Source organism: Neovison vison, chromosome 8 (assembly GCF_020171115.1).
Source record: "Neovison vison isolate M4711 chromosome 8, ASM_NN_V1, whole genome shotgun sequence".
Lineage (NCBI taxonomy): Eukaryota > Metazoa > Chordata > Mammalia > Carnivora > Mustelidae > Neogale > Neogale vison.
In genome coordinates, this window is record NC_058098.1 from 123,561,728 (window position 1) to 123,586,441 (window position 24,714).

The following is a 24,714-nucleotide window of genomic DNA, read 5'->3' on the forward strand; positions in this document are numbered from 1 at the left end:
AATAGCAAGAGACATCCTGAACAAGTGGAAGGAGCGGAGGCTTAGGTCAGGTTTGGCTAAGCCTTAGCTGTGTGACTCCTGTCACCTCTCTGGTTCCTTATCTGTAAGAGGAGGGGGCGGCCCTGGCTGATCTTGAGTCCCCTCCCAGCTCTGACAGCCTCTGGGCTATGAATAGATGAGGCTGGGGCCCCGGAGGAGTTTAATGACTCAACAGCCAGAGAGGTTAAGCTTTCCCAGAAAAGAGTTTCCATTTGCGTTTGATGAACTTAGGGCACAACAAAGGAAGGGTTTCCTGGCTTGGAGGCCAGGGATGAGGGAGCTGGAGGAATCCTTGCAGCCCATGGAGACTGTGACTAACCAGGTGAATGACTAACTCAGACCCTGCTGACCCTCAACCAATCAGGGCTGCCCGAGAGCACCCTGCGAGCTGGCATCACTGAGCATGTCCTGGCCATGCCAATTTTAGCTGGCTCTGGGCTTCACAGCATATGGAGGTAGAAGGCGCAGCCAAGAGAGCGGCAGGGAAAGAGCACTGGGCTTGGAGTCAGAAGACCCAGGTTGAGGCTCTAACTTTGCTGCTCACCAGCTACATGACTTTGGGGGAGTCCCCTTCCCTCCTTTCCCTCCATGCCTTCATCTGTGCAACAGAGCTAACCATACATGCCCTATCAACTTTCCGAGCAGTGAAGGCTGAGAATCAGGAGATGAGATGAGTGTGTACTGGGATCACTAAGTGGCAGGTGCTATCATTTTTCTATCCTGATGTGAGTCCCGGTGCCTCAGGAGACCCGTTGGGGTCCCCAGAAGGTCCAGGTGGACAGAGGCTGTTGCTTCTGGGTTTTGGGTCCCCATCAGTTTCATACAAAGCCCCTTCTGGCCATCTGATCACAACACAGGCAAGCTTGTCTTAGAGCAGAGCCCTTGTGGACATTTCCAGCCAGATGGTGTAGCCAGAGAGAGAGGTGACAAAAAGCCAGGGCTGGTTGGGTGGGGCAGGAAGTGGGCAGTGCCTTTCTGGGGCCCCCACAGAACTCAGGTGGTGCTTCGATGTGGTCTTTCCTCTTGTCCAGCGTTATAGCAATAAATATCACCAGAACAGCATTCTGTCTGCTTCTATCCCCAGCTGTTAGCATCTGTCTGGGTAAGGACTACACGCACTTTGGGAAACGGCAGGGACAGAGGGGCCAGGATGATGCCTTTTCATTTCTGCACCCCTTCAGCCCCCTCAGTAGCATTCTCTGAGTGCTCATGTGGGCCGCCGGGTCCTGTGCCAGCACTGGGAGGACAGAGATGGGAACCTCAGGGCCCTGCCCACGCAGAGGTTAATTACAGTGTGGTTAAAGAGACAAAACACATCCCCTAAAATGTAAACAACCATGTAAGAAAACCTACACCGTGTCACCCTGGCAGTACCGACAGTGCATCCTGCACTTGTCTAGAGTGGTGGCCTTGGATGGTCTGGGAGACTTCAAGGAGGAAGTGGGATTTGAGCTGGACCTGGAAGGTTAGCTTGGACAAGACAAAGAGAAGACAGAGAAAAAGGTGTGCCCGATGGGCACACTTAAGGTGTTCTCAGGAGACAGTATGGCTACAGTGGAGGGATCATGTCAGTAAGAAGTGAGAAATGAAGTCGGAGATAAAGTTAGAGCCAGCGATGAGGGTCATGAAAATTTGAGATAAAGAACACAGACCAGATTCCACAGATAGCTGGAAGCCATTGAGGGCTTCTGAGAGGGTATTGGTATGGTCAGAGCTGCACACTGGGGAGATTCTTTCTGGCAGGGTTGTCTGCAGGGAGCTTGTTCCATGGGGAATAAGGCCGGAGGCAAGGTCGTTTGGGAAGTTACTGTGGAGCTAGGGACCATGGGACTGAGAAAGGGGACAAATAATCAGAGGCACCACTTGTGGGAAGAGGAAGGGGGAAAACCTAACTCGCTGTTCAGTGCTCCTGAAACCCTGGCAGGTGGCAGGGAAGTGGGAGAGAGAGGCTACTCTCTGGGCAGGTCTGAGTCTGACTATTCTGCCCTAAACACCAGAGTCAACAGGACCCAGAGGTGCCCCCATTTGGGCCACATCCACTCCCGGGGCCCTTTTCTCTTCTTCTAAGAGGGGAATCCAGAGACTACATAGCAGAGTTCTCCCTGAACCCCAGAGAGGAGTGGAGCCTTGGGCCAAAGTCCTGCAGTGCGTAGACTGCAGGAACAGTGCCCAGTCCTGCTTTTTACCCCCTCAACCTCTGTGGACTCCCAGGAAAACACTACCATCTTGTCATGGGCTATGCCAAGAGGCGATGAGCCCCCGGGAGCTCAGCCAAGGCAAGAAGAGGGACCAGAGAGAGAAGAAATGGGAAAGATGGAGGCCTGGAGGCATCCCAATGGGCTTTGGGGGAAGGTGGGCTGGGAGCGTGCCAGCCCTGGGCAGAAGGCTTAAGATCATTTTAGCCAACCCTTCATGGTCTGGAAGTGAGCCTGAGACCCAGACAGGAGAAGGGGCTTGCCCAAGGTCATATAGCGGGAAAAATGATGGAGCTGGGCTGGAATCAGAGTCTTGGGAGCCGGGAGGAGTTTACTCCTATCTAGACACTTCCGAATAGACTGGAGATTCCGGAACATCCATTTGTGTGCTTTGTGTGTGTGTGTGCCTGTGTCTGCCCTGTGTGTGCTTGTGTGTGTGTACTTGTGTGTATGTGTTCCTGTGCCTATCTTGTGAGAGAGTCTGGGTGTGTGTGTGGCCTGCCGCACCGCTGTTTGGAGAAGGGAACTGAGGCCATTCCTGCGGGGTGACTGTTTTTTCCCAGGACAGCAGAGAAGGCAGACAGAGCTGGATCTGGCTTCCAGCACCAAATCTGCTGCCCTAAGAAAATTAAAGGCACTGGCTGGCTGTGCCCAAACTCTGGGAGCTGGACACACACACACACACACACGCACACGCACACGCACACACACACACACGCGAGCGCGCGCGCGTGTACACACACACACACACACTCCAAGCAGCACTCACAGAGGCAGTTAGAGGGTGTTTTAAGCACCCAGAGTAAGCAGGAGTACCATGGAGTGCCAGAGTACCTGCATCCACACGTCTCCCTGGAGCCCCAGCCGGTGTAGACACGCCAAGGTGCGGAAGCCCATCTGCCAGGGACACGGAGTCGCGAGCTCCCCGCCGCTCTACACTCAGCTCTCTGCTCCAGGGCCTGGCCCGGCCACACCCCTCCTCCCCGGCCTCCGCCTGGTTCCTGCCCCTCTCACACACTTCAGAGTCCCCTGAGACCCTCGCGCAGCCTGGCAGGGACAAGTTAGGGCTGGCCCGGCCGGAGAGTCAGGTCCGGAGCCAGGAATCGACGCCTCCCCCGAGTCCTGTACCCGCCGAGCAGACAAACCAGGCTGAACTCGGGTTTCTGGCAGCGGGGGGTTCGGCGCCTAGACCCTCTCGGGAGGGGATCCCTTCAGCCCCGGCCGGCTCGGGACTACCCCGGGACGCGGCGCCCAGCCCCCGGGTCCCCGCCCCCCGCCGGCGAGTAGTTACCGATGGTGGTGATGACGGTGATGGCGAAGTAGAAGGAGCCGGCGAAGCGCCACTGCACGCCGGCCTTGTGCGGCTTGAGGCGCAGCACGACGCGCTCGAGCTCCTCGTAGCCGCCCTGGCTGAGGTTGTAGCGCGCCCGCAGCTCCTGCTGCCGCAGCTCCAGCCGCTGCCGCTCGATCATCTCGGGCTCCGACTCGAGCGCGTCGAAGACCGCGGCGCCCACCAGCAGGTAGGTGAAGGTGCACACGATGAGCGCCAACGTGCGCACGTTCTGCCGCTTCATCGTCCCGCCCGAGCCGCCGCCGGCCCCCCGGCGCCCCCGGCCCGCGCCCCGGCCCCGGCCGCCGCTGCTGCTGCCCCGGAGGCGGCCTGGGGCATGGCTGCGCTCGCCGCTCCCCAAGCCGGGCACCCGCTCCGCGCCCCGGGGCCGCCGCCGCCAACGCCGCCGCTGCCGCCGCCGCGGAGCTGTCCCTTCAGCACCACCCACCGCCCTCCTCCGCCCGGCCCCGCTCCCGCCCCCCGCCCCCCGCCCGCAGGCCGCCTCCTCCCGCCAGCCCTCCCGCCCAGCCAAATAAGGACTGGGGAGACGCGCCGAGGAAGGGAGGAGGGGGGCTGGCGGTGAGGGAGGAGGGGGAGCGAGAGGGAGAGCGGCGGAGAGACCGGGCAGGACCGAAGGAGAGAGACCCAGGGAAAGAGATAACTAGACAGAGAATCGCCTGTAACTACAGAGAAAGAGAGAAAAAGAGGCAGAGGGGGGTGTGACAGATAAGGAGATAAAGCCAGAGGTAGACTCACAGGCACAGAAAAAGAAGCGGCAGGCAGAAAAATACAGAGCGAGAGAGGCAGAGAACGAAAGATGGAAACAGAAAGAGCGACAGAGACAGGGAGACCTGGGTTGCTAGAGATAAACTGACGACGGAAAAAGAAAAGCAAGGAAAGGAAAAAGGAGCAGGCAGAGCGAGCCCTCCCCCCGCCCCGCCCCCGCCCCCCCCCATCTCCACCGAAATCACAGCATGTTTTCACTGGAAGGAACCTTGGGTCTTGCTGTCCTGCCCTTTATTATGTCCATGGGGGAAACTGAGGTGCAGAGAGGTCAAGTGACATGCAAAGACACACGGTGAACTAGTGCCAGCACTGGGACTGAGCCATGCTTCCCTCCGCCCAGGCCACACCCCCCCTCCCAGCACCAGTCTTAGAAACAGCAGGGCACAGCTGTGGACCTGGGCAGGCCAGGGCCCATACCCAAGGGAAAGCCCTGCTCTCATGAAATGTGACCCTTCCCAGGTCAGCACGGCTCCTGGAACTGGCTGAGGAAGCCCAGGCTGGCAGCTGATGCCAGTCGTACTGAATCCCATGCTCCCCTCCTCTCTTCCTCCTGGGCTGTGGCGCTCTCCTGACTTCCACAGCCCCAGCCCTGCACCAGTGGTCCAGGCTGGGCTGCTGGAGATAATGCAGGGCCCCAACAGGGGAGCATCCCAACAGGATAGGGATCCAGCTGAAAAAAGGCAGGTGTGGCCCAGACCAGGAGGCTGGCTGAAAGACTGGGGGGAAGCAGGAAGCCTCTCTGTGCCTCAGTTTCTTCTTTTGTCAACATGGTGGCAGTGGTGGTGAAGAGGGGTGGGCCGTGGGACCTCAGACGAGGCGTCACAGCCCCTCTCGGCCTCTCGCTTCCTTATCTCCTCGATGAGGTGCCATCACAGAGGATCCCGCAGGCCTTGTTTAGCTCCAGACAGGGACGGGCTGAGTAAGCAGAATGATCGGAATGCAAATCCCACTGCCAAGGAGGGTCAGAAAGTGGTTCCTGGGACCCTGGCATGGACCATGAGGAAAGACAGGGAGGAGGCCCCAGGGCCCCTGACGGAGGGTAGGTGGAGGACACAGCCCATCCAGAAGCAGGAGAATCGTGCGCCCACGGCCCGACCCGGCACAGCCAGGCATTTCAGTGCCTCTTGAGAAAATCTACCAACCTCACTGCCTCTTTCAGCCATTCATTCGGAGAGAATATACCAGTCCTCTGCTGTGTGCCAGGCTAGGCAGGTTACATTTATTATTTCCAGTCTTACCACAACTCTGAAGGGTATGTAGAGGTCTGTCCATTTTAGAGACAGAGAACCTGAGGCGAAAGGCAGTGCAGAGAACTGTCCAAGATCGTTCAGCTGGAAGAACCTTCAGTCTGCCTTCCAAACAAACCCATTCTCTTCTCCATAATGACTCCTGGAGCCTTAGTTTTTTGTTTGTTTGCTTGCTTTTTGTTTGTTTGTTTGACCTGTAAATGGAGTAGCTAATTATACTAGAGTCTTTGATCTGATACAAACTTTCTGCACCCTTGGCCATGAACTCCGCCTACAGCAGGCCCTCCCCCTCTGGCATTGCCTAGCTTCGTGGAAGACAAGCGCTGCCTTTTCTTGGCTTCCCAGAGGTGAGGGCGCAAGTTAGGTTCTGTCCTCCTGGCCACAATTGCTCCCCAAGCCAGTTTCCCCAAAGCCCATCTAAATGAGCAAGGCTCAACTGGTCTGGTTTTCAGTGTGAAGGGCTGTGTGTCCAGGGTCTGCTCACTTCTGGCTGTCAGGCCAGACTGCTGTGCAGATGAAAGATGATATTATGAGTGAAAGAGCTTTGGAAAAAGGAAAAAGCTCTCTTTAGGGGCAGGGCATTTATTATTAATTATGGTGAAACTTGTTCTCACAGCATTCAGAACTAGAAGGACCTTTAAAGACCAGCTAACCTGACCCTTTCATGTTACAGATGAGGAAACTGAGGCCCAGAGGGGAGGAAGGGGGTTGCTCAAAGCCACAAAGGTAGTGAAGGGGGGCCAAGACTTATGTCCAATGGCTGGGGTCTCTCCTGTAGCCCCCATATGTATGGGATCAAGACACCTGCTGCCAGGGGAGCAAAGGAGGTCCCCAGTGTCCATGGAGCCCAGGAAGTCAGCTTAGGTCTACTCTCCTGTCCCTTCTACCTTTCTTCTCTTCAGGAAGGGGGACTGGCTGGGTCAGGGGAAACCAGGCCAGTACCAGTCTAGGTTTCTGAGTAGGCCCCGGGTCCTGCAGGCCTAAGTCCCATCAGCTCACCCCTGACCTGTGTGGGATAGTGCCAAAGATCTAGAAGCCTATCTCACCCCCTTCTGTCCAGGACTCCTGGGACCTGCATGTACAACCCCTCATGGGGTTGCCTCATTCTCTGCCCAGAGTCACATATCAGAAAGCACCTCTATGAACCATGTATTTATAAATGATAAAATCTGCTCAGCTATGACTTTTCCATGTTCTATTATTTTCAATCCCTTGGTGACTCCAGTGGAGGATGCCTTGGGCCAGTTAGAAAGAGCTGATTTACACGCCTCCAATCACAATACTGGCCAGCCTCCTGTGTTCAGTTTCTGAAATCTGATCCAGTATAGAGAACATGGGGTGGAGAGTTGGGGGGCCTGGGCTGGGGTCCTGTCTCTTCCACCTGCTTCCTGTGGGACTCGGGCCAGTCACTCCTTCTCCCTGGGCTTTGGTTTGTACATCCATAAATGGAGTGGTTTGGACGGGACGTGTCTATGCTCCCTTCATTTATAACATCCCATGACCTTCCTAGACTGCTTCTGCTCCCTTAGTTCTTTCAAGAATCAGGGGCAAAAAGGATTTAGTCACTACTTTTAAGACTTTAGTTTGCGAGGAAGAGGGCACAATCAGAGTTAGGATAAATGGTACAGAATGTACCATTAGTTGCTGCATATTATTATGTACTAAACATTATACACGTATTATTTTCCACTTTGTCTTCCATGTCATTCCTCTCTAAGCTCTGAACACATCTAATGACTTTCATGCATTACTTCTGACTCATGAGACTCCCATCAGCTGGGATGCTGGTACTTCCTTGACTCTTCCATTGTTTATCTATGGAACTTGTGTTCAGGCTTCAAGACCCAACTCAAAGCCCACTCCCTCCATGAACCATTCCCCATTACCTCCAATCAGAACCAATAGCTCTCCTGGGGTTCCATCACACCTGGTCTAAGCTTCAATTCAGTAGACATTCCTCCTACCTGGTAGACTGGTCAGTTCTTGAATATCTGTCTTCCCCACTGGCTCATTATCTCCTCCAGGGTGGAGACCCTCCTTATGCTATGCCTCCCTACAGTGGGGAGCTCAACGCTTTGCACATCAGAGTTAGTCTACATGTCTGTTGTGCATTCAGTACACAGCCAAGTCCTTAAAGTCTCCTACACCTGCTGGGTTAGAGAGCAGCCATGTCAGCGGGGAGAGGAGCACAAACAGCAGAGTCTGTAGGGAGAAAAACAAGGCAGTTTGCTTCTGTGACTCTGTCAACAGACACTTCTAAAACAGAGCAAGCCCTGCCTGGCTGAGGGAAAGAGGTAAAGACCCATGGGAGTGTCCTAAGGTCCAAGGGCACATGTGGAGAGAGCACCGAAGTGGGAGTCCAGGCACCCGGAATTTGGTCCCAGTTGCTGCCAACTAGCAAACAGTTGATGGACTCGAGGGAGTATCCCATCGCCTCTCTGGACCTCAGCTTCCTTCTCTACAGTATGAAAGGGTTGCCTACTGCAAAGATTCCCTTCCGTCTGACATTTTGCAAGGTTAATGATAGATCTGGCCCTGTGATTAACGATGCTCGTCCTACAATGGCCAAGAATGTGGTCTGAGGGATGAGGGGCCCAGAGTCCTCTTCATCCATTGTTTTCCAGCATCCCATGTCCTTGGGCACCCTGTGTGCTTGGCACCCCCGGGTCCCCACTGGCTGGAGGATGGGAGCAGGGGGCAAGGTGGGGAGTAAAAGAGTTGACCCTGAGTCAGACAAGCTCAGGTTCAAATTCTAACCCTATTCACTACTAGTTGGACTGGAGCTTCACATGACATTCTGGTTCATCTTGTTAGACCAGACCATAAGCTCCTGCAAGGCAGAGGTAAGGTCTTACTCATCTACTCATCTAGGAATAGGGTCTGTGGTTTGATGTAAGAAGGAGTAACCCAAACCATCTCAATATCCAGCGAGGAGGAGGCCTGAGAATGGGGGGCCTGGTGGGTCCAGGAGCTGCAGCTGGCTCTGGTTGGTGGAGAGTGGCACCAGGGATCGTGGCCTCTGATCGTGGCCGATGGCTGGTTGAGCAGATTCGGGGTGTTTTGGGGATGACTGAGGTGTTTCTTGGTATACCCCTGAGGGAAAGACATGGAGGATTAGCCTGGATTTACAAAGCATAACCAGTCCCAGAGCAGCCGGCTTGCATTTGTCAAGAGACACTATTTGTTTAACATCTCAAGCCCAAACCAAACACAAAAGGCAGCTGTTCACAAAGGAGAGCCTCTGGGAGCCGTTGGGGAGACAGTGTCGTGCTAGGGGGTGGACACCTGGCTCTGTTCTTAGTCCTGCGGCAGAGGAGCTGGGGGAGCAGCTCTGGATACCAACTTGGGTCTCCTACAAGTGGGAGCGAGAACCGAGTGGTCTTCCCGGAGTGGCTGTAGGGATCAGGCTGGCTTCCTGTGTCCGCAGAAAGCTGGTGTCCTCCGCATTTGATGAATCCCTTCCCCTAGAGAGGGCTTCCTTGGTGGCCTCCATCTCTGGGACTGAATATCACACTGAGATGAGCATCTTCGCATGTGTGTCCTTGAGAACCTGCCGGGAGTTTTCACCCGGGCGCATACCCAGAAGGGTCCCTCAGCACTGCTGGGCTGTTCTCCGTAGCGCTGTCTTGGTTTGCTCCGTCCCCAGCGAAGCACAGGGTTGCCTGCCTGGCCCTCACTGACTCTGGTGCAATTCATGTTTCTGTTTTTGCCACTTGTATGCCTCTCAATTTTCTACTAATTCCCCCTTCTCTCCCTTTCCCTTCTCCCTTTAACACCTCCCTCCCCCATGCTTGGGGCAGGGGTAGTGAGCAGAGCCCCCATTACTGGGGTCTCAGGCAGGCCAGCAGGTGATGAGAGAGATCTCAGAGAAAACCAGCCACAGTTCTCCAGCCTGGGGCGTGTGTGTGTGTGTGTGTGCGCGCGCGCACATGAGCACACCTGTGTGTGTGTCTCTGTGTGTGTGTATCTGTGTCTGTGTGTGTGTGTATCTCTATGTGTGTCTGTATGTCTGTGTGTGTCTATGTGTCTGTGTCTCTGTGTGTGTGTCTGTCCATCTATGTGGTGAGGGAAAGCTGTGAGTCCAAGATTTTTAGCTGCGGTCCTGGTCTTTCCCTTCCCTCTCCAGACCCTTCTTTTCCCTGCACTCACATTCTCCTCTGTGTTTTACCAAGGCTCCAGAATAGTTCAAGCTAGAGGAAAGCCTAGAGCACGATGAGGAAACAGGCCTGGAGCCGGGAGCCAGCACCCCCAGGACGTACAAATTGCTGGGGCAGAGCTGGGACTCAAGCCCGGCTCTCTTAACTTCGAGCCTTTAGCCGCAAGAGAAGTTGCCTAAACTTGCTTTCTTCCCATAGCGAGAATCAAGTCCCTCAAATCATAGCAAGAATCCAGACTCGGGAGCAGCCATGGTCCAGCTTTCCAGACAAACACCGTGCTGCTGAGGAAGAAAAGTGAGTCTGGAGATCTAGTCAACATCCTCACAAATCTTGAAACTCTTCTTTGCAGGTTTATAGCTTCTGAGGAAGGAGCAGAGGCAGCCTGTTCTCAGGACCAAACGCAATAATTATAACGGCACTTGGATGATGAATTAGTTGATGAGTATCAAGTGGCGTCTGTGAGCCCGTGAGCCCGTGAGCCCTCGCGTGTCCAGGTTGGGGAGGGGGCAAGAAAGGTAACTTCACTCCCACTGAGCAGGTTTTAGGTGTCTTTCCACCAGGGAGGGGCGGGGTCACTGCCACCACCACGGCATTCCTTGGGCAGCATCCTATTCTGGCTCCTGTCCTGTTCTGGCTCGGGCTGCTGTTCTCCCTGCTGGGAGAGGAGTCCTGGCCTCTGGGGTCCCAGTTGCTGGGCTCCTGACCTGCTGGGAGGTAGGAACTGACAAGCAGAAGCAGGTTTCAGGCCCATCCATGATTCCTGAGATTACCGAGGGGCCTCACCAACACGACGGACCTGGCCCAACCCAAGGAATTTGGGAGGCTCAGCTTGGAGAAAAGATGCACGGGGCATGGGAGCTATTCTCAGGGAGGAAGGATTAGCTTTGGTCTGGGTGGTCTAGCAGGGGCCAGGGATCTGTGGAGAGATATACCAGCAGAAGAGCTTTCAGCTCAAAATAGGTTGAACTTTCTCTACGCCTCTGAGGAAGGAATGGGTTGTCCAGGAGGTGATGAGCTCCTGGTCAATAGAAGTATACAAGCACAACCTTATTGGTCCTTTGGGTTGAGGCTGCTTGAGAAGGATCCAAGGGGCTAGTACAGTGCCTGCTACATTGCAGGTCTGCAAGAAATGCCTTTTGACTTGGTTGCTGAATCTACTGAGTTTGAGGCTGGACTAGGCACCTTTTGAAGTTCGGTTGGACTCCATTCCACATGTCAGGAACAGTCCCTCTGAGCCAGGCACCTTGTCCCTCCAACCTTGAAATGCTCCGTACCCTGGCTCCTGGGAGGCCTGCTCCTGGAGTCCTTGCTAAACCACCAGAGCCCTGCTTTCTCCCAGTCACCCCAACCCGACCCAAACCCCACAGACTTACATCTCATATCTGCCGGCAGAGACCTAACACTCACAGGGTGAAGTGAGGCCCAGAAGCCCTAGGACTCCAGGAAAGGAAATGGGCCTTTGGCAGGCTAATTACTGGGAGCTGATTCTATTAAGCAGATAGCTCGCTCTAGGCAAAGCAATTACATCTAATCAGCCCCTTGCAGCCGTCCAAAGGGACAGCCATTTGAGCCAGACACATGCGTGAGGAGGAACATCAAAGCAGCCTGGGGCTCAGCCTTGGCAGGCTGGTCTGAGACCAGGGGCTGCTCAGAAACTGGTTCCCTGGCCCCTTCCCCAGGCAACCAGATCTCAGGCCACAGTGGGGCTGTGGCATTGTGGAGGTGGCCCAGAACTGGGACTCAAAGACCTATATGGAGACTTGGCTTTGCTACTAAGGAGCTGGATTTCACTGGGGAAGGTGCTTCTCCTACCGGAGCCTCAGCTTCCCTGTCTGTCAAGTGAGTAGTATAAGCTAGAGAGGATTCATTCTGAGTTTAAAACGGTGGTTCATCTCAGTACAGTGTTGCTTAAGAGGGAAGATCTTGTGTTAACCGTTCTTTTTTTTTTTTTAAAAGAGTTTATTTATTTATTTGACAGAGATCACAAGTAGGCAGAGTGGCAGGCAGATAGAGAGGGAAGCAGGCTCCCCGCTGAGCAGAGAGCCCGATGCGGGGCTCGATCCCAGGACCCTGAGATCATGACCCGAGCCAAAGGCAGAGACTTTAACCCACTGAGCCACCCAGGCACCCCAAGATCTTATGTTAAGGGTTCTTATAAGAAATAACAATAATCCTAATAAATACAGAGAGCAGACGGGGGTTTTTGGAGGTTATGGGTGTCTTTATGGTGTAGATGGTGATGAAGGCATCACAGACGGGTACTTATCTCTGAACTCGTCAAGTGGCATTCATTATATATTAGGTTTTTGTATGTCAATCATCCCTCAATAAAGTGGTTTAATGAAAAAAGACAACACAAAACGGAAATGCAGTCTGTCTAGCCCATGTGGTTTGGATCCTAGTCCGGGGTGGAACTATATGGTGCAGGGCCTAATTACTCAGACTATGCTTTTAAAAATAGCTGAAATAATATGCTTTTTAAAATGATGGATGCCCTCTTGATAGTCTTCTCTCCTCTAGAAATGTAATGAAATGTGTTTCCAAAAAACCAGCCATGATGATGATGATTATAATATTATTATTATTTTGACCATGATTTATTGGCTTCTTAGTCTCAGATTCTTGGAGGAAGCTGGATCATGCTAGAGAGGGAGAAAATGGGAGAGGGGTTCCCCAGAGATAGGGGAGAAGAGCACGATGGAGACAGGTGAGCCCCCGGGCTATGGCTGTGCCCCTTCTCTCTGTGTTGGCTCCCTTCCCAGAGGAAGAATTCTGTCGAAGATTTCTGGATGCTGACAAGATGCAGAGGATAGATTTGAAACATCAGCCCCTTCCAGCACTGAAATTCCGGGATTCTTGGTTGGGACCAAGCTACTGGTGGGACCCAAAAGCATCAGTGGGTCAGCCTTGTGCAGGGAACAAAAGGCAGGAGACTACAGCAGTGATGAGCTGTGGCGTCTGGGCCGGCCATGGCCTCTCTGTGAGTCTCAGCTTCCTTCCTAAACTGCAGGAAAATGAGGAGAGCAGTCGCCCCATAGCCTCTCTCACATGGTGGTTGGGGGCCTCCAAGGGAGATGATGAATGAGAAACTAAGACTAATTAATTCAATTAAAAAGGCTAGAACATAAATTTAAAAAGCTTCTGCAAGGCAAAGGAAACCACGTACAAAATGAAAGGCAGCCTGCGGAATGGGAGAAAACATTTGCAAATTATGTATCTGATAAGGGGTTATCAGATATGTAAATAACTCCTGCAACTTGATAGGAAAAAAAAAACCACACGATCCAATTAAAAAATGGGCAGGTAGCTGAATAGACATTTTCCCAAAGAAGACATAAATGGCCAATGGGCACACGAAAAGACTGTTCAACTCCACTCATCACCTGGGAAATGCAAATCAAGACCGCAGTGAGATTGCGCCTTCCACCTGTAAGAATGGTTATGCTCTGAAAGATAAGAGATAACAAGTGTTGGTGAGGAGGAGGAGGAAAAAGAGCCCTTGTGCCCTGGTGGTGGGAAAGCAAATCCAGCATCCATAGGGAAGCCCTATATGGAGTTTCCCCCAAAACATTAAAAACAGAACTACCGTATGATCCATATATATATATATATATGATGGGTTTTTTCTTTTTTCAGAATTTTCTTTAAATTTTAAAAAAATTTTAATATATGTATATGTGTGTATATATATATATATAAAGGAATACTATTCATACATAAAGAAGAAAGAAATCCTGCCATTGGTGACAGCAAGGATGGAACTGGAGGGCATTGTGCTGAGAGAAATGAGTCAGAGAAAGATAAATACTCTGTGATCTCACTTACATGTGAAATCTGAAAAAAAGAGACCTCATAGGTACAGAGAACAGACAGATGTTTGCCAGCGGGTCACGTGTGGGTGAAACGCTGGAGAGTGGTAAATGCACCAACTTCCAGTGATGAGATCCGCGAGTCTTGGATGTCCTGTACAACATGGTGACTACAGTTGACAAAGCTAACTGTATATTTGAAAGTTGCCAAGAGAGTAGATCTTTGAAATTCTCATAACAGGAAAAACATCAGTGTCTGTGTGCTGGGATGGAGGTCAACTAAACTTACCGGGGTCATCATTTCGTAATGTATACAGATGTTAAATCATTATGTGGTGCACCTAAACTAGTACAATGTTATATGTCAATTATATCTCAATAAAAGAAGAAAAAAGCTGAGAATGTTATTACAAATAGCTGGGACCCAGATCTCCCTCTCCAGCCCTTTTCTCTGGTTTGATTTTCATGATTGCATCTCTGAGAGCAGGACAGCCTTGCCTGCTTTCCCCGGCCTTGGTGATCTCTGGTGGCCGGTGCCCATGCCATTAGACCAAAAGCCTTGGTCTGTCCTCAAAGAGGAGCCCCTGGTGCTGATTGGCAAGCAGTGTCCTGGCTTGGCCATGTGCAGCCTTCGGGCATCTGTTAGGAGGAGAATTCACCTTGATTCAGATGCTGGGTTGAGGAGAGCTGATTCCTCTGCATTAGGCCGGCAGGGAAGAGGACGGGGGTAGGCTAAGGAGGGGGGCGGGGGCACCAAGAAAGCTTGGATCGCCCTGCTCCTCAGCACCCCACACAAATCCTTTTCCAGGAGAGAGGCCAAAAGGAAGAAGCTACTTTCTTCCCCATGTTATTCCAAGAGTGGTGGGAGGGAAGGCTGGACCCAGAGCTTGTTGGAGAGCCTATAGTGCCAGACTGAGAATCTGCACGGCTACGTGGAAACAGCTTAGGGACACGTAAAGTGTAAGGGCAGGGCTCTTCCATCTCGAGGTCATAGCCCTCTGAGCCAAGCCTGCATTCTTTGGAGTGGCCTCCACGGCAGTCTGCCCATCAGACCTCTCTGGCCTCATCCCCTTTGCCTCACTTAGAACTCTTGCCACAGGCCGTCCCATATTATTCGCTATTTCTCCAAATGCTCCCGGCTCTTTCTTGCCTTTCTGCCAGAAATACACACTTTCCCAGGGATGTCTATGGTTGCATTTTCATGTTCCCCAAAGCCCTTGGAATGGCAGCATTCCATTTTACAGATGAGGAAACTGAGACTCACAGAGAAACAATTTGTCTAAGCTCTGATAGGTAAATGGACAAGAGATACAGCATTCAAACCCGGATCAGTTTGACTCCAGAGTCTATGCTCTCAGTTTTCTGCCACATTCCATCTTGAGAAAGTGATTGAGGGCAGAGCTGGGCAGCAATAGGGGAAAAGAACAGAAGGCATTGTCAACAGTGGCCTAGCCCATAGTTAGAGCTTAAAAAATACTAGCTGTGTAAGTGAATACACAGGTCAGAGAAGACGGCCTTAGAAAGGTCCGGGACCCAGGACCTTGGTTTGCCCCAGGAGGGACAGATGCTTGACTCCCAGTAGGACACAGGGCAGACCTGTGGGGGGGGCCAAGTGACTCTGGCTTAGGAGATAGAGCTGTCATGAACAAGCTGGGCTTGGTGACCCACCCAAGGTGGAGGTGAGGGAGGAGGCCACGCTGCCCGTGGCCCAGTCCAAGCACAGTCCCTAGGCATCTCACCCAGGCAAGAACTCAGAAGTGTCTCTAAGCTGTGTGCAAATTGAAGGATGCCTTTGAGGCTTCGAACTAGGTGCCTAGGAGAGGGGCAGTGTGTTCAGCGCACCAAGCAATATGAAGGGGAAGGGACCATTCAACCAGCTGGCTGAGGTTGGTCTTTGTGCTGGGGCCTCGTGAAGAGACATGGCTGAGGACCTGGTCTCTGCCCGTGCAGATCGCAGGTGGCCCAGGGATGGCGCAGTCCAGTGATCCGTGGAATCCTTAGCACCTCCGGGAGATGGAGATCTGCTAGGAGGCGGCGCTCCGGCAGAAGGGCAGGATCCATCAGGGAGATGGAAAAAGTGATGTCGTTAAGGAACAATGTGGCCGAAGGAATGAGCTGTAACTTGCTGGATCCAAAAGGACAAATGGGAAAACGGCTGCCAGAGGCCCAGGGGTGTCTGATGATGGCCTGACACTGCCCTGGGGGAGGGACTGAGCCCCAGCCTGGAGGCCAGAAGAGAATTACCCTATAGGCTCCGTGGACCTTTTCTGTCCCCTAATACCTTGCCAAGCAAAGCTTCTGGTCTATTAATAAAAGCTTGATGAATTGAGTCGGGACAGAGAACAGAGAACTCTGCCCCGTTTCAACAGAGTAGATCTAAGGAGGCCGCTGTGAGGCCGAGGAAAAAGCACAGGGTTGGCATCCCTGGGAGGGTCTCGCCCCTGCCCAGCTGGGAACCTCCCTTTTGAAGATGGGTTGCAAGGATTAGGAGAGATACGGGATCAGCAGTCCTGAAGCTGGGACTGGCATGACAGAAGTACTTCCTTCCCCTCCCTCTGTTCCCTCTTTCCTGGGTAAGGGCCGGGGAAAACCAACCTTAATGCAAAGCCCAGGGAGGAAGCCAGCTGGCCGGGGGTGCTTCGGCAATCTGGCAGAGGAAAGGGGCTTGCTGGGTCTGACTGGCCGGACGCGGGGTGGCAGTGGAACCGTGGAAAGATGGAGCTGGTTAGAAGCAGCCAGAGACACTCAGCAGAGACTCAGTGGAAATGGAGAATCTTGAAAGAAGCACCAAAGGGAACTCATGTGTGTGTATGTGGAGTGGTGGGTGTGGGGAGGTCATCTGGTCTAAACTGTTACTTAAGAGATGAGGCAATGGGCCCAGAGAGGGGAAGGGTCAAGGTCATGCAACCTGGTGACCGCGCTTTGGCCTTGATCGAGTTGGAATCCCGTTGCTGAGTTTCCTTATTAGAAAAATCTCTGCCTAGCTCCGAGGTGATGGGGTGCCAGGCAGCCAGTGCACCAGACTTGAGCAGAAGTGGTTGTGTTGACCTTGGGCATCTGGAGAAATAGGAACATGCTTTCTTTCTGACTGTGGTCAAAATTGTTGAGAACCCAGTGAGCCCCGGCTGGGGCTCCAGCCCACCTCCCCCTGCCCTGTGGGGCCCAGTGTACTTCAGAAGAGGGTCTCCTCCTGGGAATTTTGGGCTGGGAAGCTTTGGGGTCTGGTGGGCTGGGACTCTGAAAGGTGGTTGACCTCCAAGGGCTTGACCAGGGGAGTACAAATGGCCACACTGAGGCCTCTATTTGCCAGTGGTGACCCCAGAAATAGCTCTCTCCAGTTTCCCCCCAATCTCAGTTTTAAAAGCTCATAGGCAGTGCCCATGTGGTCCCACTGTCATCTCCATTTTTCCAAGGAGGGAGGATTGCTCCATAGTCCACCCAGACAGTAAATGGTGGAGGTGGGACCCTGGGTTACTCTCCACAACACACTGTGGTCTCTACATCTTCCTCCTCTCTCTGCACACACTTCCAGAACCTTCCTTGGGGCCTGTGACTCCCTTCAGCTGCCAGGCTGAACACCATTAACTGTGAATGTCAAGTCTCAGCTCCCGTACGTGAGCATTTTTGCTTTCTGGCTGAACCAACTGTTTCCCCCAGAATTAAGAGACAGATGCAGAAAGGGAAGGCTCCATGCCTCTGTACACAGAGGGAAACTGAGACACAGATCGGCTTTCACCAAAACCAGGATCCAAAGTCCCTGTCCCCAGGTCCAGCAAGAGAGACCTAGAGCTGCAGGAAAGACAGCAGGCAGAGAAACACTGTTTTGTTTTCTTAAGCTCCCCGCTGGGACTGAGAACACCAAATCCTCTTTGAAAAAACAGAAAGGGGATTTAGAAAAAAATCAAGACATTAACCTTCTGAAGTTGGCCACCCCCATATAGAGATTAAGTTGTTTCTTAAGCATTTTTTTTTTTTCATTTCTGTAAACATCTTAATTCATGCCAACATCATGGCCAGCCTGGACTATGGAAGGATGGAGAGTAGGACGGCCTTGTTCTGGCCACCCACCGGCCCGGACACACACACACACACACACACACACACCCCTCACACCTGGGGCAGGAGAAAGAACATTGGAGGAAGAGCCAAACGACCTGAGCTTTATTTTCAGCTCTGCCCCCCACCCCTGAGCCTCTGTTTCCTTATCCCCTTTCCCCACCCCAAATAGGGTGGTCGCACCAGCCCGTTTTCTAAGATTTCTTCCCAGCCCACTCTCAGGAGCTGCTTGCTCGGGAGCTGTGGGCTGGCCCCCCTCGCTTATTTCCTTCTCTCTCTCCTACCCCCACTTCTCAAGGGCCCTGCTGGTGTCTTCCAGAACTTCTCTGACAACCTGGACAGCAAGCACCGGAGGGGGGGGGGGACGGGGAGGCGTGCCTTCTGGATGTGTAAGGGGCTAGGATGGCTTTCGTGGTTCTTTCAGCTCTGCCGCAAAGGCGAAGTCACATGGGAAAACACCCAGCCTGCGGCTGACGCTACCCAGCCTGCGGCTGACGCTTCCCAAAGCCCCTTTCCCCGCTTCTGATCAGCCCTCTTTTTAGTTCTCCTGGATGCCCAGCCCCATCTGGGGCCAAGTGCCCTTTATCTGTCTCCCCCAGTGAAGAAGCCACATCGTTTTTTCTAGTTTCAGATTCTCCACAGCCCGGGTCATGTAGACCTGATCTGAATCCCCCAGGGGTTCTCAGGATTCTTTGGATGAAGATCTGGACGTCACTGCGGCCTGAGAGCTCTTGTGGATCCTCTTCCCACCGCCCACCGCCCACGCCCACCCCCATACCCCCCACCGACCTCTCCAGCCTGGCTTTGAGTGAGGTCCACTTGCCCTCGCCCTCTGGGCTCTGGGAACCTTCTTTCAGGTCCCCAAACCTACCATGTTCCTTCTGTGTCTGCCCTCGTGAACCCTACCTCTGCCCAGGCCCTCCCCTGTCTCCAGCTGGCACACACCTAGAAGCCCCTCTGACTGTCCCTTCCCCAGAGAAGTCCTCCTTGACTCCTGACACATTAGGTCCTCCTGCTCTGGTCCTCTGGCTCCCCTTTCCTCCCTGATAATGAAGGTCCATCCCAGCAAGAAGACAAGTTGTGCCCCCAGCCTTGGATGTCTGCCTCCTTCTCCCACTGGAGAGAAGGGACAGGGGAGAAGGGACAGGCCACTGTGTCTGTTTGGATCAACACCTGCCCAGCATCCGGCACTCACTACGTACTCCCGAGTACATGAATGAATGGTATCTAAAATTGCTGTCTTTACACACACCTGAAACGGGGCTCGGCACCTTCCATGAAATTGGGGCATAGAATTCCTTAAGATAGCTTTGCTCTTCTCTGTGTAAGTAGCCGGCCGTCCCTACAGCTTCCTCCTTTTGCCTCAAGTTTCTTTTTAAACTTCTCTCTGACCTGCCAACATCATCAGCCTGATCAAGCAGCAGTCTTCACATCCACGTTTCAGTTCCTTCCACCTTCTGACAAGCCCGATCGTTTTCACACCTTGATTCTGTTCTGCTGTTGGAGCTGCAGCCAACAGTGGTTATTCTGAGCGCCGGGGAGGAGCGCAGCGTGGGGCTAGCCCCGGCCCCATGAGGTCCGGAAGAAGGTGCTGAGTGTCCCCAAAGGTCTTGGGTAGAGGTGGTCCGTGGTCTGGTTCTGGCTGGAGCAGAGGTTAGAGGAACCCCTCTTTGTCGTTTTTGGTCAGTATTGTTCAAGGTAGGCTCATGGGACAAAGGTTCCTTAAGATGTTCTACAAGAGAAAGAATCTTGTGCTCAAAGGGGACGGGGCATCACTCAGAGTCAGTTCTAGTTCTAGTTCTAGTTCTAGTTCTAGTCAGTTCTAGCAGAAGCCAATTCTGCTAATGGAAGCTTGAAGGGGATTTATTCTGAGGATCTTGGGTAATTCACAGAATTTCCTGGAGGGCCAGAAAATCAAGGTCAGAGGCAAAGCAGCCAGGATCATGCCCAAAAGCGTAATGTAGGAATGGCCCCAGGAAGACCCCATTGCTGCCACCATGGGGCACAAACATGCTTGCTTGTGCCGCCGGCTCGACCCACCCTTAGAACCACCATCAGGGAGGCCTCTGGAAATAGTGGGCAGCCACCGCCACGGAACCGCCATCCTCTCTGCAGAGGGTTCTGCAGCGTTCTTGCTGCTTTGCCTCACTAGCTTGGGGTTCAAAGCCTGGGGAGATGCGTCTTGTTGGTGCAGTGAGGTCACGTGCCTGCGCCCTTCCTCAGGACCGTGGGACAAGGCGAACTGGCCACTTTCACCTCCAGCTGCTGCCTCCCAGCAGAGAGGAAATCCTCACACACAGGAAGTGGGAGCAGACCTGAAGAATGACAACTGTTCTCCTCACTGCGGACCCTGGACACTTCCCTTGGGTGTCCCAGTGCTTCAGCCGTGAGTTTCTCCAGCTCGGTGCTGTTGACATTTTGGACCAGAGGACTCTGTGGCAGGGCTCTCCCGGGCACAGCAGGACGGTTCGCAGCAGCTGGGGCCCTACTCGTTAGATGCCAGTAGCACTCCTCCAGTTGTGACAACTAAAAATGTCTGAATTCATTGCTAAATATCCCCTGGGGGGTGGCTTTTCCTGGGGCTGAGAACCACGGCTCCAGGAGATCCGTGGGAAATCTGTGATACGTTTGAGGAACCATGATTGATTTAACCTTATTGACCATGGAAAAATTTTTTTCTCTAGCACCCTTTTCTCTTATTTCACAGAACTTACTCTGAGAAATGCTGGGCCGGTCACTGGGGACCTCATTCTAGAAATATCATGGAGGTTGGGGTTGCCTAGGCCAAATGGCCTGATGTGAAAAGGGGTCTCCCTACCGTCACCTCCTCCACCTCCCTGAACAAGGCTGGGGGCTCCAAAGCTCCTGTCCTATGAAGACCCCCACATTCCCAGGGCCCAAGGGAGGAGCCTACAGAATGCCATTCAACTTGGAAGTCAGTCTTTTCCCCTTCGCGATGAACCCGGCCTGCAGGCATAGGTATTGCTCTAAACACTAGGGACCCTGTGTTGGGGACAAACGTCCTGCCTCTGACAGCATACTATAGCCCCGCCCCCTGCACAACTGGACAAAGATCCCACATGATGCAAGCTCCGTGGGCTTTGTCTGTATCTCACGCATGTTTACCGGGCTAGGACACTTATTACTGCCCAGTGAATGCCTGGAACACAGGGTCAAGTTCAACCCCACCAAGAAAATATCCCCCACCCCAACTGTGATGCAGGATGAGAGGGTCGTAGACCCCTGAAGGGTGCAACCACCACCCACTGGCCTTGCCTTTGAGAGGAGCCATTGAAGCCGTTGCTAGGCCTGTAACGGAGTGTTCCCCATATGTTGGGGGTGGGGGCTCAGTTCCAGCTTGTATCTCCATCTTTGGAACTGCCGCACATGGCCTATGATGTCTCTCAGTGACCTTGGCTCTTAACCTTGGGCGACTGGCACAGTGGAAATATACAGCATGGGGGGCAGACAGACCTGTGTTTGATCTCGGTTGCGCCACTCACTGGAGGCGTGGACTCGGGAGGGCCACCTTTCTCTCTGAACTTCAATTGCACTGTGTAGTTTTTTTTAAAAAAAGCATTTTTCTGGCTCCTACATTCTAGAATTCTATATTTTAGTATTAACAGGTGCCTCCCGGGTGGCGGAAGGTAGGACTCCCTGAAGCCTCCCTGAGAATTTAGGAACCCGTGCTCTGGACCCCAGGGTGAAATTTCAGAGGGCAGGGGAGACAACTGGGGGAAAAAAAAAAAAAAAAAAAAAGGCTAAAAAATGCCTTGGATCCCAACCAGCCAGAAGATGCGCGAATGGAAAATTCCTGCTGTGTGTCAGAGGCCCACCTGGCCCGGGTGACAGCCAGCCGAGCCAGACACGTGGGCCCCACGGCATGTTTAGACAGCACTTTCCTGCCCTGTTCACCCTGGCCCTTCAACGCCCATCCTGGGAAAGTGGGTAGAGAAGCAGGGTCCTCGCCTAGGCTCAGGAGAGCTTCCTGGGTTTCCATGACCGAGCGGGGACTCAGGAGCGGGAAGGTGGGCTGCAGGAGAGAGATGAGGCTCAGGTTCAGTCCCCAAGGCAGACCGGAACCCATGTCTGGGACCGGGGAGTAGCAGCGTTGCTGCTGCGGCTCTAAGGGTCCTCGTCTGGGTCATGAGGGGGGATGTCTAGCAAGTCCTCACCAGCCTTAGCATCCCATGTGCAGAGGCCAACATTCTCAGGGTTTCAACATCCGCCTTGGGAGAGGCCAAGGCCCCTTTCATCAGCAGGCCCTGGGGCAACTCTTGGAAGCTGCCCTTGGAGACAGGCTCAGCCTCTGAAGAAGGCGGCCAAGGCTGGTCCACAGCTATAGGGTGATGACTTGGCCAGCTCTCAGTGCCCGCCGAGATCTGACGGTGATCGCTGAGGGGCAGGCTTGGGGTGAGTACGTTGAAATAGACTTCCTCCACTCCAAGTCTGGGGGCAGAGGAGGTGGGCGTGATGGACCTGGGAGAGCCAAAGAGGAGCGCTGAGCCGCAGGGAAATTATTCCCTGTTCTGTCTAACACCATGCAGGGGAAAGTCCCTGAATCTAGAATCCTCTGGGGGCCAAGCCTCATGCTCTGATGTGGGTTGAGAACGTGATGGACTTCACCAGCCAGGATGGAGTGGCCCTCAGACTTTGCCCAGATCCCACACTCACAGCCTCAGCCGCCCAGGGGCTCCAGGGGCTCCAGGGGCAGGCTGGGGCAGGCTTGGTGGGGGCTGTGGGGATTCAGAGCCCTCATTAGGGTTGAACACATTGGCCAAGGCCGGTCTGCGGATTCCCAGCTCTGGGGAGTGTGATTGGCAAGTCAGCCCCAGGGGCTGGATCTGTCCTGAAACAAGGTCTGGTCTGGGAGCATGGACAGTTCACCGGGGGGATGCCACATGAGAGGTCCCACGATTAGTGCTGCCTGGCCTACTGGATTCTCCCCACTTGCTAATCTCCCCTTCTTGGCACAGCTTTCCACGGAATGTCTCTCAGTGCCTTTTATCTGACCTTTTTTTTTTTTAAGATTTTATTTATTTATTTATTTGAGAGAGAGATCACAAGTAGGCAGAGAGGCAGGCAGAGAGAGAGGGGGAAGCAGGCTCCCCGCTGAGCAGAAAGCCTGATGTGGGGCTCGATCCCAGGACCCTGAGATCATGACCTGGGCTGAAGGCAGAGGCTTAACCCACTGAGCCACCCAGGTGCCCTTACCTGTACTTTTGATGCCCCGGAGATGGGACAAATCTGGACTCCAGGCCACCACTGCTTCTGAACTCTGCTGTCCCCAGCCTCCTCTGCTCACACCACCCCTCAGGCACATACGTAAAGGAAAGTGCTGGAATGGCACTGCATACAAGCCAGGACAAGGACAACCCTGGTCCCTGCGATTTCACTCTGGGTGGCTACTGGGACCAGCCCCCAGGGGAGGAGTGTCCAGTCCTTGTCAGAGACTAGCCTTCCTCCATCCTCAAGCTCTTTCTCTGAGCTCCCAGTCCCTCAGAGAGAGCTGTCCATTTCTCAGACCCACACCAGCCCCTCGGTGCCCGGCCAGGCCTGCTCTCTGGAAGGCCCTGGCTGCTGGTGCCAGCTGCGCGTGAAATTCAGGGTTGTTGTTCCCTGGAGGCCACTTCTAGGAGCTGCTCCTCTCAGGAAATCCCTCCTCCTGTTTCTTGTTTTCTTGGTTTCCAGCCCACGCTTTTCCTTCTCTGCTCCCCTACATGCTCCACAGGGGTTCAGGTCATCCGGAAATCTCTTTTGCTTCTTCTGAGGCCTGGAGTCAACAACACAGTGTGCATGTCTGAAATCCGGGGAGGCTCAGGATGGTACAGATGGGAGTGTGCACGCTTGTGCACATTTGTGTGTGTGTGTTCGTGAATTTGCATGATTTGAAGATAGGCTTGGTCCCCAGAGAACACAATGTTTCCCACTTCCAAAGGTCCTCAAAGACCTGCCTCCCTCCTTGCATTTCAGCAGGGCTGGGTGAGTACGGGTTCTGAGGGGCTGCTAGACTCCTTCCCCGTCATGCCACAGAGCAGGGAATGGTTTCCAGGACCCCTGAGCCCTACCATGGGGCCCTTTCCACAACATGGTACTTGGATGTCAAGGGAGAGAGGTTTGAGCCCAGAAATCCTTACAGGGGGTGGCAGAAGATGCCTTAATCTGGGGGTTGGGATATGAGCTCAGTGGGGTGTGGGATGGCGTTTGGAAACAATCGTCATCATTCACTTTTCCAGAATACTCCTTTAGTCCTGCAGCTCAGGATGCATCCTGATTTATGGGGCGCAGGATTCCAGCAGCTCTGGGAAGGGTTCTGGCTTTGCAGGGCTCGAGCTCCTGGGGAGAGGCGAAAGGGAGGGGCCTGCACTGGAATATTAGGAGTTAGGAGGTTGAGGGGCAGAACCTGTGGAAGGACCGAAGCAGGGACCCCAGGATGCTTCCGCCTGCCTTGGGTGACAGACCTCTTCATGAAAAGAGGCAGGATGGGAGTCCCAAGGGCCTCGGGAAGCAGCGTCCTTGGAGCAGACAGGCTCCCTGGGGAGCAGTTCCTACCCCTCATCCCGCTGTGGGGTGTTGCTTTTGCTTCAAGACTGAGCTTTTCTGCCACAAAATTCGGCCGGCCATCTTCACTGAAACCACAGAGAAACCATGTATGTCGTTCACTCACTCCCATTTAACCGATGAGGAGACTGAGGCCTTAGGTTAAGAGAAGCTGAGTGGTGCCACTGGGTCTCCCAGTTAGAAAGTGGTAGAGCCAAGCTCCAAACCTACATCTTCTGATTTTAAGTTCTGACTCCTTCCATGAGCATGAACAGTCCCCCCTCAGCCTCAGCAGGGATTGAAGACTGGGCTTCAATCTTACCCCCTGTTAGAACAGATGTTGTGCATTTGGGCAAGTTTCTGAATCTCAGTTTTCTCCTAAATAAAGTGGATGTAGTCAGTGAGATACTGGAGCCGTTCTGGCTCCCCAAAGCCAACCAGGCATATTTCTTTCCAATTCTGTCTTTCAGTAGCAGAGGGGGAGTTAGCTTGCTATGGGCCATGGAAGAAGTATTTACACCACAGAAATGAGCCCACCTGACAAGTCCTTCCTTT

General features: G+C 53.4%; 1 protein-coding gene across 1 annotated transcript in view; it reads right to left on the reverse strand.

Moving 5' to 3' along the window:
- The window catches only part of KCNK3 (potassium two pore domain channel subfamily K member 3), a 35,410-nt gene extending 31,602 nt beyond the window's left edge, over window positions 1-3,808 (reverse strand). Inside the window, exon 1 of the mRNA XM_044262537.1 lies at window positions 3,526-3,808. Coding sequence (XP_044118472.1) covers window positions 3,526-3,808 — 283 coding nt within the window. The remainder of the gene's footprint in view (window positions 1-3,525) is intronic.
- Between the last annotated feature and the right edge of the window lie 20,906 nt (window positions 3,809-24,714).